Source organism: Passer montanus, unplaced genomic scaffold, assembly GCF_014805655.1.
Source record: "Passer montanus isolate IOZ18808 unplaced genomic scaffold, ASM1480565v1 scaffold31, whole genome shotgun sequence".
NCBI lineage: Eukaryota > Metazoa > Chordata > Aves > Passeriformes > Passeridae > Passer > Passer montanus.
Window position 1 is genome coordinate 10,405,335 of NW_024367819.1, and position 13,008 is coordinate 10,418,342.

Consider the following 13,008-nt stretch of genomic DNA (forward strand, 5'->3'; position numbering starts at 1 on the left):
CCCTTACTGTTCATTGCACTGAGAAGAAAAACAGAAAGATGAGATTCCTCAATGAAAGCAAAACAAGAGGCAGAAACATAATCTCATCTTTTCTGAGGAAGCAGGCAAATCTCCTGCACTATTCACTAGTGCTGGAATTAATCAGCTTCTGGATAATACGTTTGGACTCCTTGGTGAGATGATTCTGAGTTAGAAAGTCCACTCTGCAAGTGGATGAAGGAAAGAAAAGAAGATATGGGGCATGCTATACACCAATTCAAGGCTCTGTTTTGGAAAAATTGGCTCTGTCGTGTGAGGCAACCGGTGAGTGTTTGGAAATAATTAAAAAAGGAATATTTAATTTTTTTTTTTTTTTTTTGTATCTGGAAATATTAGTATTAGTATTTAGTATTGGAAAGAGTGTGTCTATCGATTTTTCCTTTTCATTGCAGATTGTTAAGGATAGGCTGGCTGCAAGTGGTTCTTGTTTTGCCTTTTGTCACTGAATTGTTGAAAGCACAAGAAGAGAATGTATTGTTTTAGTTCTAAAATGGCTGAATACACCAATTCACCCCAATTTGCAAATGAGACGAATATCATAAAAATTTTGCAAATTGTCTTCCCAATTTGCAAATGAGACAAATGTCATAAAATTTTTCTTTAATTAACATTAGATACTAGCAGTGCTGGTTAGCAGTGGCAAGGGAGAAAATCAATTTTTTTCACATTACAGGTGCTTATAGGTAATGTAAGAAAGCTTGCATGACTGTGATCAAAGTCTAGATACAGGGAATGTATTGTGCATTAAAATTGTATAAACTTCTTAATTTCCTTTCTTATCTGCTCTTCAAAGCCTAATTTAGCCTCTCAAATTCCAATATGCAAAATAATGTGGCAGCTGCTTAAAACAGAAATCAAAATTAAAATTATGAAAATTAGATATGAGTTGTCTTTTACCTTTACTATGATGAAAACAATTTTTTAGGATAGAAGGAAGTTAATTTTCTCAAGTGAGAGAACATTTTTGTGGGGAAAAAGTCACTTCAATTAATAGTTTCACACAGATTTCACTTGTCTTAAATGATCTGGGGATTTGCAGTGAAGCATGTTGGCTGCTTTGGATAGGATTATTTCAATTAAATAAGCACAGTTTTCAGATTCAGAAATATTTAGCCTTAATAAAATAGAGATTTAGAGAGGAATTTATTCCCCAAATTAATGAAAGTGATGTTTTTTAATATAAAATGTACTTTTGGGGGGAGGATGCTGTTGGTCATATTATTCTCTATGCCTGTACAGTTCTTAAGTTCAATTGGGGTGCATCAAGTGGCTTCTCTGTATCTCCTGTTTTTCTGCATGTGGATCTATTTCTCCTCTTGTTCTGTGTGGTTTTCCCTCATATATTTTTGAAAGAAAAAAAATCTTAATTCATGTAAGTTGTAAGTTTGTCTAATTGGTAGATTTCCTGAATAGAGAACTCACTGAGAAGCAGACTTCTCCAAGGCAGGAATTAAGGTGGGTGATCCAAAGCAAACTTCATTCTGTGTGTTGAGAGGCAGAAGATGCCCTGGGGAACTTGCAAAACCTCCTTGTGTGCTGTTGTGCAAGCACTGAGATGTGAAGGTGCTCCACCTGCAGTACAGGAAGAGAAATTCAGGGGGATCATCCACGTATGCAGAGGTGGTGAGACCCTTGTGAATCTGAAGAGAAACACCTCCTGAAAGGTCTGATGTGCTTCAGCTCTGTTCCATACCACCTAGATCCGTCTGTATAAGACAATTTTCTTTATCAGCAGTTAGGGCTGGAAGAGAGGTGAGAGCTATTGAACCGGCAAAGTGTCCTGAGTGCCATGTGCCATTAGTCGATATTGCACAGTGAAGGGTGAAGGGGCTGTGACAGATGTAAGAGTTCTGTAAGGAGCGGGTCTTGTGACTGAAATTCAGGCTGGCATCAGCACCTTCTATCAACATGATTCAAAGGCAGGACAGGGTCTTTTGGACGTTTTGACTTGTTGGAGTTTGAAATTGCAGTTGTGCCAAAGATACATTCTTATGTCTGTTTTCAGAAGCTTCTACTTTTACTATAGATTCTAGAAGCTCAGGACATACACACTACCAGGCTACTTTAGTTCTCCATCACTGCATTTCTTAACTGTCATTTAAATAATGTTTATTACCATCCAAATTTGTAGCTAGGTAAAGGATGAAATGTGATTCCCAAATTCTGATTCCCTAATTTAGAGGACAACTGGAATTAAAATCAGCTGATTTTAATCAGCTCTGTTACCAAAACTCACCATTCCTCCCAGGTGCTGCTCTCCTTGCTTGGACACTGCTTGGCTTGGCCTGCTGTGACATTGGCTGAGGATCTGGACTCCGGGTTAAGACTGGCTGTGATAGCAGGCCTTGCCCTGCTTCCCTTCTGGCATCCCTGGATGGGTCCCCTGGCCTGCTGGGTGGCACTGTCACACACAGATCCCTGCACCCTCGGCAGCAGATGGCTCTTGGTGACCCCTAAAAGATAGAAAGCACCATCCTCCCTTTTATTAGGTTGGCTCCTGCATTGTTTGAGTATGATAAGTTTAGATAAATGGCGATATCCCTAAATTTCAGGAAACCTTTAGTTCCTTGTGTCATGTCCAGCACAGATGTCCTTCTCCACAGGGAAGACTCAGACACTGGATTTTGTTCTTATCTTATGGTTCTTAGGCATTTTTCTGACACACTCAAGTTAACTTCTGTGGTGGGATTTGGTTCAACTCTGTCAGTTTAGAAATAAAATCCCTCTGAACAGCCTCTAATGGGAGACCTTCAGCATGGCTGTCATTTCTACTGTGTTTCTGTCCCTATTCACACTTTCCTAATGCTGTCATCAGTGAATCTAGAAGTCTTTTGAAACTTGTCTGAATGGCTGTTTCTTCCTTTCTGCTGCTTAAAACTGGCACAATTGCTTTTCTTGGTGTTTCTTTTTCTTCCTTCCAATCCATTTGGGAGTCTGTGCCCTCTCTGAAGAGGCATGAACGTGTGCTGTGTATGTGCAGTCTGCTCAGATAAGACACACTCAAAATGAGTCCCACTGCACGTTGGCTTGTGTGCCTTGTTGTTGTGGCCCTGGAAATGGGAACACTGGGATATGAGAAGTGTGGCTGTGGGCAGCCTCAGGCCTGTTAGCTTGGTCTCACTTGGTCTTCCCTCCTGGAGATGACAAAGGTGGCTTTTGGAGAGCATTTGAGTGCAGGTGACAGGAAGGGTGTGATGGCAGCAGCCAGGCAGTCAGGGAAGGACAAGAAGGTATGCCACCAGGAAGGGCTCAGGGGAGCATGAAGAATTTCACCAAGGTGCAGCATGCTGCTGGCTTCTTAGGAGGCTCAGGTATGGGAAAGTTGAAGGTCACCATCATCATCTTGCCAGTCTTTGTCTTGACCTGAGAAAAGTATCTACAAACAGTATAAACTGAAATGAAAACTATTTTTCTGTTCTGAAAGAAGTGCATTTCAAAGCTATAAGGATTTAAAATAGAAGTGTCAGTTGTTAGCTTGCTTTAATGGTCTTGTTTTTCCTTAAATAGTTGTAGAGAGGATAATTAATGTTTTTATTTTAAAGTAAAAAACATATGAATTTTAATGATTTGTTCCCAAACCCTATGTTCTATAGACTGATGTTCTGATTTCCTTTTTCAGGTCCTCTCTCTCACCGAAATACTGTGGCCATGTGTACTTTTCTTGATTCTAGCTGCCATCCGCTTCCAGGAGCCCCCAAAATACAAGGAAAACTGTATGTTTTGTTCATTTGTGCCCTATTTTGGTTGCCCCTATTTGTAGAATTATTTAGCAAACACTAAAGACATCCTAGAAGGGGGGACTGGGGGACTTAAATGTAGTGGAGTCAATGGAAAGAGTCCTACAGTGGGATTCAATCTTGTCCAGATACAGATCTGAGGAAGCTGTATTTATGTGGGAAAGAGATGCAAAGTTTACGATCTGATTGGTAAGACAACTTTTAAATGTCAGCTCTGGAGTGAGTGAGATCATTTGGGTTTTAGTTATATTTATTGCTTTCTACTGAGTAATGGAATTTAAATGACTGCCTCAGAGGTGGATATTTACAATTAGACAAGATGAACCTTACCCCTACTCACTTCCTGGGATTGAGAATTAATATTTTGTTAAATTCTTCCATTTCCTTTAACACTTCAAAACTCCCTCCACCTTATAAAGCTATTTTTGCTTTTATCTTGTCAAAATATAATTCATTTAGAAAATAATTATTTATTATATTATTATCTATTCAGTTATTCACCAATGTAGTAAAATGGGGATAAACCAGCTTTGGCTACATTCAAAATCAGTTCGGTAAAACAATTCTAGATCTGTAGAGTGAACTACCTGGAGAGAATGTAGCCTGCATTATGTATATTTACTTTATAAGAGAGCTGTGGATAATTCTAGAGATATGGAAAAGTGGCTGTTTAGACAGTCTTGATTGATGCATGTTCAGACACTGCTGAACACCAGTTCCTTCATTTTTTGAAAGCCTGTGAGAAAATAGGAAATACCACTTTGTGCGGAAGTCTATATTCCAATCCAGATCACATGACTTTGGGCAGAGGGGCTAGTAACCACATGATACTGCAATAATGTTACTACCAGGAAAATCAGCTTTTCAAAGATTGCTCTCAAATGTCACATGTAGCTTGTTGTCACAATGTGACACAGAGGTTACTCATTTTCTGTGATGACTGAGTTTTTCTTAAATGAGACACCTGACATTGATACAATTTCATTGCTTGCAGATGACAAAGAGGCTTTTTAGGACAAGGGAGCACAATGTGATGGTACAGCTTTCAAATGCAATATTACTGATCCTATTTCTGCTGTTGCTTGGTTTCAGGTTACTTAGAAGCTCGTGACTTACCGAGTCGTGGCCTGTATCCTTTCATGCGGACGCTTTTCTGTAACGTTGGTTCAAGATGCAGGAACACCAGTTACACAGCGCAGAGACACGGCCGCTTTAGGTGAGCTATGACAGAGCTGCCACCGTCACAGTGCATCTTCTTTTACAAAAAAGGTTCTTACTGCCTTGTAGACAGGAAAAATAGGAGCAATGTTATTCTGTGCTAAAAGTTTCCTTCAGTGTTCTTATGATTGCAAAAGGTGTAAGGCCTTAGTTGTACCTCTTGCTAATTTTTGTTTACATTTCTTGGGCATTTCATGCCTTTTTTGATACTGAACAGTCTGTGGGGATAAAATTGTAGCTGTACCTTGTCATATTCTTTCCCTTTTGCTGCTGTAACGTTGGTTCTGTAATGTTGTGTGAGAGCATACTTTTATCCTTTACTAAAAGTCTTTTGTTACATGTGAGTGAAGCTGAGCACCAAAATTATATGTGGGTTTCAGCTTTGAATAGTTTGGAAGCTTACACAGTGGGAGAAGTGAACCCAGAAAAGCAAAACAAGAATAACTTTCATATAAGACCAAAAAGTGCCAACAAGGAAGAGCAGAAGTTCTGTAATAAGAACTTGGAAGAAGTTACCCATAAGTCCTTGTCACAGGACCCTTGCATCAGAAAGAAAAAAGATTGATTTTAATTTGGAATTTTTCTTTAAGAAATGAAGTAATTTCTTTAAGAAATGAAGTAATTTGGGAATCACAAATTCTTGAGGTGCAAGACACTTATGCAAACTGGCTGAAGGGTACAGTCATAAACAGCCTTTCAAAACATATAACAATAAAGTCAAATTAGGGTCAGCTAATCAGAATATATACATTTATATCTGTATGATTATTCCTAGAAAATTTATAATATCTACCAAAAGATCTTTGAAGACTGAGCCAGGTGTGTCAGAGAACCAAATATTTATGGTTTATTATTGTAAAAGTTTATAGGTAGCAATAAATTCAGCATACAGCAAGTTGGGAAGCTTCATTATCACAGTAATTGGCCATAATACTCATCTATTGATCCAGATGGTCTGCTTCAGTTATTTGTACATGTAGGGAACTGTTGATTGAACAAAAGGACATACAAAATAAACCTTGTTTATGGGCAATCATGTTATACATAAAGTAGAATTTGTTACTAGAATCGACATGTTAACAATTTAAGCCAGCATTAGTCAAGATGAATTATTACACAAGATACTTACAGACAAAATACCCATATTAAAATTCTCCTCTGCCTCCTCCTCCTCGCACTAATACAGTTAAAATTGTTACATGACCAATGAGTTTCCAATCCTTTCTCTGGGGTGATGCTCACCTTTCCATTGGTGCTCTGGGTCATGTAAACAGCTGCAGATGGATGGAGGTGGGGTTGTTATGGTAAGTCACGATACACAGTATTTTACCTGGAGGAATGTGATGTTGATGGCTTCTTTTTTCACTTGAGAGTGCACTTGGGGTTGCTTGTGTTTGCTAGAGTGCTTTTATACTGTGCTTGTTTCTATTGGTCTGCAGCTCTGGGATACATTCAAGTTTATGTTGTACACCTGAATGTATATGGTGTTTTTTGCATATGTTAGCTACCTACTGTTTTTTCTTGATGCTTAGAAATTGGCTTTTTCCAGCTACAGTTTTGAATTTGAACTAAACACTGCTGACTTGTTTCTAGCCCTCTGTACCAGCCTGTGCCCCACCTCTCATCATCCCAGATACTCCAGTATTATATACCTGTGCAGTTCATCTCTGTCCTCACCTCTCAAGGCTTCACCTATTATACTGGGCGTGTGTTCTTCTGCACTGCCTTGTTAGCCATGAATATCTCATTTTGCACTGAATGGTCACTTGCTACTTCTATCTGAATAAAACTATGATGGTGTTATGCAATGACAAGTGAAAATACAGCAAATTGCCAGAGTTGTCCAGCCAGGAAAATTAAAAAAAAAGAAAGAGTGAACCCAAGTCAAAACAAAACCAAATTCAGGCAAACCAAAGGTAGGTGGCAAGCCCCTGTGCTGTGGTCTTTCAAACTCAGTACAAAGCCTGTAGCCTCTTACTTGCAGTAGAAATTCTATATTACTGGGTTAAAGAGTTACCCTAACTCTAGCCTTTTAAAAATTTGTTCCCTAAAAGTATAGCTTTTATTTACGTCTCTAGTTCAGATGCCATCAAAATGTGTTAAATTTCTAGAAGCTATGAACTATATTGACTGCTCTGCATGATTATTTACACTGTTTTGACTGAACTGCCCAAATTATGTTCCAGCTCAATAGAAAATCAGAGAATTTCCTGGAGGCAGTCTTAGACCTACTTAAGAATCAGGGCAATTATTCAGTGGCTTTCAATTATTCAACTGAAAAATAAAATGCATGCATGTATCCATATTTATGCACTCAATAGGCTGCACTGAGTAGCATATAGCCTAGGTAAAGAAAAAGGCTAAAAAGGTAGGATGAAGTTCATTCTGAGGTCAGCCTGTTCCACCAGGTCCATCAGTATAAATTAAATCAACCTCAGGGCTGCTCTGACTTATGCTGGTTGCCAACAGCCTTAGGAATATAGACTGTCAGTTTGATCAGTCAAACATAACTGAATCCAGTCCCTGTTGACTGGAGAGATGGGGTGTCATAGGAACAGTAATATCAATTATCTTCCCTTCAAGGATTTATATCAAACCATAAGTCTGATAAAGGAACCTTTTTATGTCAATAATGTGTTTATTACAAGTGAGTCAGAGACTGCATAGTTTGCATGGACACTTGAATTTTTTTTCACAGTATGTAACACTTTGGTGCTATCACTTTGAAATGTAGTAGTTGTCTTTTGGAGGAAGTAGTTCTATGACTACTGTTGGAACCTCCATGGAATCCATAAACCACAAATAGCTGTTTGTCAGTGAGCAGCATCCCCCACGAGGGGGGCTGAGCCCAGGGTGAGGTTATTCTGCTGCAGGCTGTGCCCTCACAGATGTGCCCCTGTCCCTTCAGGCAATAGCCTGTGATATGGTGAGAAGATGAGCCAGGTGAAGCCTATGACCACATTAACTTTGATTTGCAGCAAGGTCTGCCACCTCCTTGATGCCTCAGAAAGCATCCACTTGTAAGAGCTCTGTGGCTCCTTGCTCCTCTTTTGAGCACCACTGCAAAAGCTGCTGGCTGGCAGCAGCTGATATGACTCTCTAGCCTGATACACCCACTGTATCTCAGAGCAGAGGAACAAGGAAGTATTCAGGAGCTCCCATGACAAAGGACATTTTTCCCTGCTCTTTCCAGAATGTTCCACTCCACACTCCACTCCTCATCTTAGTGAAGCACAGCGTAAAACTGAGAGCATGAAAAGAAGATAAAAACCAGACAGCCCAAGTCCTGTGGCCTTACACCCACACCTTTTCATGCATGTGCATGGAAACATCATGATTTCCCAGTACTCTGGATTCCCTGGTGAATCTTGCAGAACATGGTGGGATTTGCCCTTGCAGTCTAGACTCCTAGATATATGTTACTTAGACTTCTCAAAGACTTAAAAGAAAATTAAGTCATTCTCAGACTTAGAACCACAAATATCATTAAACCAAGACTCTAAAATGTCATTTCTAAGCACATTTGTTTATTTCTCTTTATTAGCTTATTTCTCTAAGCACATTAGTTTATTTAGCTACAAGCAGTAGCAGCCTGAGCAGCCTGACCCAGTAGATGTGGTAGAAGTTTGGATCTGTCTCTGGCACTTCTGCTGGATGTGCCACCCATACCCATGTGGTAGCTCTGTCTCCTTTAGCACCTGACTGGGCTCACCCTGCCTTGTTGGAGCTGTCTCTGGAGCCTGTAACACACCCCTGTGTCTGCCTGCAGGCAGCCAGGGGGACTGTGCCTCATTGGTGAGGGCATGGACTGTTCCAGGGTTGCCCCAGCTCCTAGTTTGGTCCCCTCCTGGAGCAGCTCTGCTCATGCCAGTCCCTTTCTTCCTACTGTTCTAAACCTTTTGCTTTATCAACACCTGGCCTGGGTTCTCCAGTGGAGGAGCATCAGAAGAACTCATGTACAGCGGCAGGTGTGGAAAAGTAAAATCAAGGAAGGTCTAAGCATCAGCAAAATTCTTTGTGTAAGAATTGTTTAAAGGGTCAGATTTTTCTTTAGTGACATATATCTTCAAATAAGAAATAGTTCTTTGAGACAGCCTATGGCTGAAGCAACTTTCTGCAATATTAACTCTGTGGTCTGGGCCAACTTTTGTAGTTTCAGTCTGTGTAGCTGAAAAACAGAAGCAGTTTTTGTGACCTTGCTTATGGATTGCCAGAGTTATGGAGAAAAAGAAATTTAAACATGGGGTTTCTTAATTTTGGAGCAAATTAAGAAGAATATATTTTTAAATTTGTTATATATTTTAGTCCATTACATTTTAGGAAGGTTATAATTGTATCAACATGGAAGAGAAAGATCTTTCTGTGAGAGACACACAGTCCAGTGTGTGCATTAGTATTGATGTGTCGAGGCTTATAAAACCCTGATATAATGCAGAATAGAAGCCAGTTAGGGCTTTGCAATTTTAGAGAGAATTTATTAAAGTGGTGACAGGGATGAGGTTGAGATGAGTTTGCTGAGATGCTTATGAAAATCAGGAGTCTAAAAGGCATTTCAGATCATAGCTGAGTTCTCAGATGAACTCTGAAATGTTCTTATTGTTATCCTGAGTTACTGAGTAAATTGGACAGAATTAATGTTTCTGAGTCATGGCTTTAGGAAATGACAATTGCTTTTACATGCTGAAAGAGATGCAATCTTTTTGCTCTCTTGCAGTATTTTGTCACAGTCAAAGCTTGTATCAATGCATGTCTTTAGTTTGATTTCTGTTCTCACAAACTTTGTGGAAATGTACAGTTGAGGGAAGAGCTACCATGGATGATAATGAAATTTTATACATGCATTCCCCAACCCCTTCTTCAAACACCCCAGTTCTAATTATGTATGTCCTCTCCTACAAATTACTGCTTCCTCCTTTTGTACTTTTTATTATCTCCTGCTTCCCTTCTTTAATGTTCCTAGCAACTGCTGCTAGGAATTTCTTTGGGACGTCTGCTGAACTTCCTTTACACATTCACACACAAATGAGTTAATGCCACCTTCTGCTCCAGAAAACACACTTTGAAGGCTCTTTGGGAGAGTGGCAGTAACAATTAAGTACTTTTGTTGGCACACTGGCTCAAAATTCTTTGCTTTGACTGTGTCTGCATCTGCTTTTGAAGTGTAGTTTCTTATCTTTCTGGCAAGATGGTGACATTTTCCTGTAATTTTGTATAACCTGTGCTGAATTAAGAGATCAGTAGTAACTTGTAGCACTCTTATTAGGAGCTAAATGTAGTCCTCTATTACCATGCTATATAAAATCCTATATAAAATCCTTTAATCTTAGAACAGATATTCAGCAAGTAGGATCTCTGTAATAATTTAATGTGTTTCATAAAACTGAGTCTGATAACCAATGTCATGCCTGTTGCCATTTTCCCTTCATAAAGAGGCTATGCTCAGATCCAAGAATAGCGAGAGGCAGGTCTGTGACAATGATGGCAAAAGAGGGTCACGAATGGCAGCTAGCTGACATGGCTGCTGACCTGGAAATTCCCACAAAGCTAATAGCTCACAGCCAGCATGTCCAAACAACTGCTCTTGGACTGCTGAGAGGCTTGTGCTTAGGGAAGTGGCATTTCTATGGGTCTTTCACATTGCACATGTGCCTTCTCTTCTGTAACGGCTTCGTCTTATGCTTTGGATTTGCTCCTTTTGCCATGCCCTAAATATCCTCATCCCCCTACAGTTCCTCAGCTCCCTCTCCACTTTTACCATCAACATGATTTCCTTGCACTTTGCCCTGTAGCTCTTCAGAGCCACTGTCACCATGATATTTTATGAAAAATCCTCTGCTAGGATTTTTCCCTCCTTAGGAGCTGGAGCCCCGGGAAAGAAATGTAAACAATAACTGTCTGCTGCTGTGGAATGCAACAGGTGCATCTTCCATTGGTCCATGTGGATGGTTTTCAACTGATACCAATCACAGCCACCTGTGTGATAGGCTAGGCTGTGAGCAGTCACAAGATTTTGTTATGCATTCTATTCTTGTTCCTTTAAGCCTTCTGATGATCTTTTTCTCTCTATTCTTTTAGTATAGTTTTAATGTAGCATTTTAATGTAATATATATCTTAATATAATAAATCAGCCTTCTGAAATGGAGTCAAGCCTCGCATCTCCACACATGGGGAGTCCTCAACAAGCTACCATACTCCAAGTGCTGTCTGCTGATTTCTTTAATATTTCTAGTCTGTATCTTCCCAGTCTCCTTTCCTCAGCTGTGCTCTGTGGGACCTCACAGGGCAGTAGCTTGTATCCCTAGTCCTCCAGCCTAGGAGTAGTGAAAGGACAGCCCAGCTGAGCATGCTGTCAATTCAGCCTGTGTTATCTAATGTGCTTCCGCTGTGCATCAAACAAGTGGCTAAAGCACATAAAATTAGATGACAAGAGGATGCTTTTTTATTGTTTCCCTGCTGTTTATCAACCCAAGCTTTGCAGATCCAAGGTGCAGCAGAGTTGGTGATAGGGATAGAGTGGGAAGACTTACTGATTCCTTCTGTCACTGCTATCTGTGTCCCTGGCTGCTGGCAGGAGGCCAGGCAGCCCCAGCAGCCCCTGGAGAAAGCTGTGTGCTCCTGTGTGATTAAGGCCTTTTTTCTCAGTGTGTTGTTGTTTGCAACGTTTCTAAAATCAGGAGGTTTGTAGATGGGGATGCAAGGTTTGGATTTAGTTTGGAGAGCAAACAATGTGGGTTGAAATACTGCACTCCTCTGAACATTTTTTATTTTAAGTGACTTTAGGAGAGTTTAGTTTTCAATTTTCCGTTCAGCAACTATTGGGGAAAAAACCCAACAAAATCTAACACCACCACTCCCTCCAAACCCTAAAAAAAAACCAAAAAAACAACTAAGACAACCAAAAAAGAGGCATTTAAATGACTCTGACTCCTGGTTTAGTTTAAAAGTATTGTTAGAAAATTGTGCTGTTGAGTAGTCACCAGATAGCAAAATCTGTGAAAAAGCCCATGGAAACTGAGCTAGAGTTTTGGTTTTTTAATGTCCTGACTGTGGCTGCTGTTATTCTGGTCAAGTGCTGGCTTCTTGTTCATGCTCAAAAAGCAGAGTGCTAGGAAGATTTCAGTATGTAGGTAGTGTTTCAGTTCTTTGCCAGACACAAGTATTCTCAGCTGTCTGAAATTTTGGGCACTGGGAGTTTCAGTAATATTGGAATTTATGAGGTAGTTTTCAAAGACAACAGCTAAAGTGCCACTTCTAGTCAGCCAAAAAGTCACCTTCTGAACAGCAGCTTTTGTTGAAAAGCTGCTTTTTAAAACTCCATTTAAAAGGGACATAATATATATTGAGGAATTTTCTGCCTTTAGCCCACTGAAGTTTGAGGATGGTGAAAGAGTTTTCAGATATCTTGCTGGCTGTTGGCCAAGTTGGGATCAAAATAAGCTGTACTGAAACAATTAAGAACTTGATCGTTTTAAGATGAAATTTTCTTTGTTTCCCTTAATCTGAAGCTGCAAACAGCTCTGTGAGTATCTGAACAAATGAGGATCAGGGAGGGAGAGAAAGAGAAATAAGAGAATGAGAAAGTGGTGACTGATAGCTTTCTTTGGTTTGTGAATTGATCTCATTAGGCTTTTCTTTCAATAAATAAAAATTGTGCTGAAAGCAAGTATTGGCATATAAGCTCGATGGGAAAGGAATATAACCCTTTATTATATTTTTGTAAATGGGACAGGACAAGAGGCAATGGGCAGAATTGACACACATGAACCGGAACATGAGGAAGAACTTCTTTACTGTGCAGGGGACTGAGCACTGGAACAGGGTGCCCAGAGAGGTTGTGGAATCTGCCTCACTGGAGATGTTCAAGAACCATCTGGACCCAATCCTGTGCCGTGTGCTCTAGGATGACCCTGATTGAGCAGGGAGGTTGGACCAGATGACCACTGTGGTCCCTTCTAGCTTGACCCATTCTTTGACTCTGTGACAGTTTATTGTGGTTTTGATGCAAAATAGCAA

At 40.0% G+C, this 13,008-nt stretch overlaps 1 protein-coding gene across 1 annotated transcript in view; it reads left to right on the plus strand.

Annotated features, from left to right (window-relative positions):
* The first annotated feature begins 234 nt into the window (after window positions 1-234).
* ABCA13 (ATP binding cassette subfamily A member 13) overlaps window positions 235-13,008 on the plus strand; it is a 169,587-nt gene continuing 156,813 nt past the window's right edge. The window contains 3 exon segments of the mRNA XM_039714776.1: window positions 235-303; window positions 3,659-3,752; window positions 4,869-4,992. Coding sequence (XP_039570710.1) covers window positions 235-303; window positions 3,659-3,752; window positions 4,869-4,992 — 287 coding nt within the window.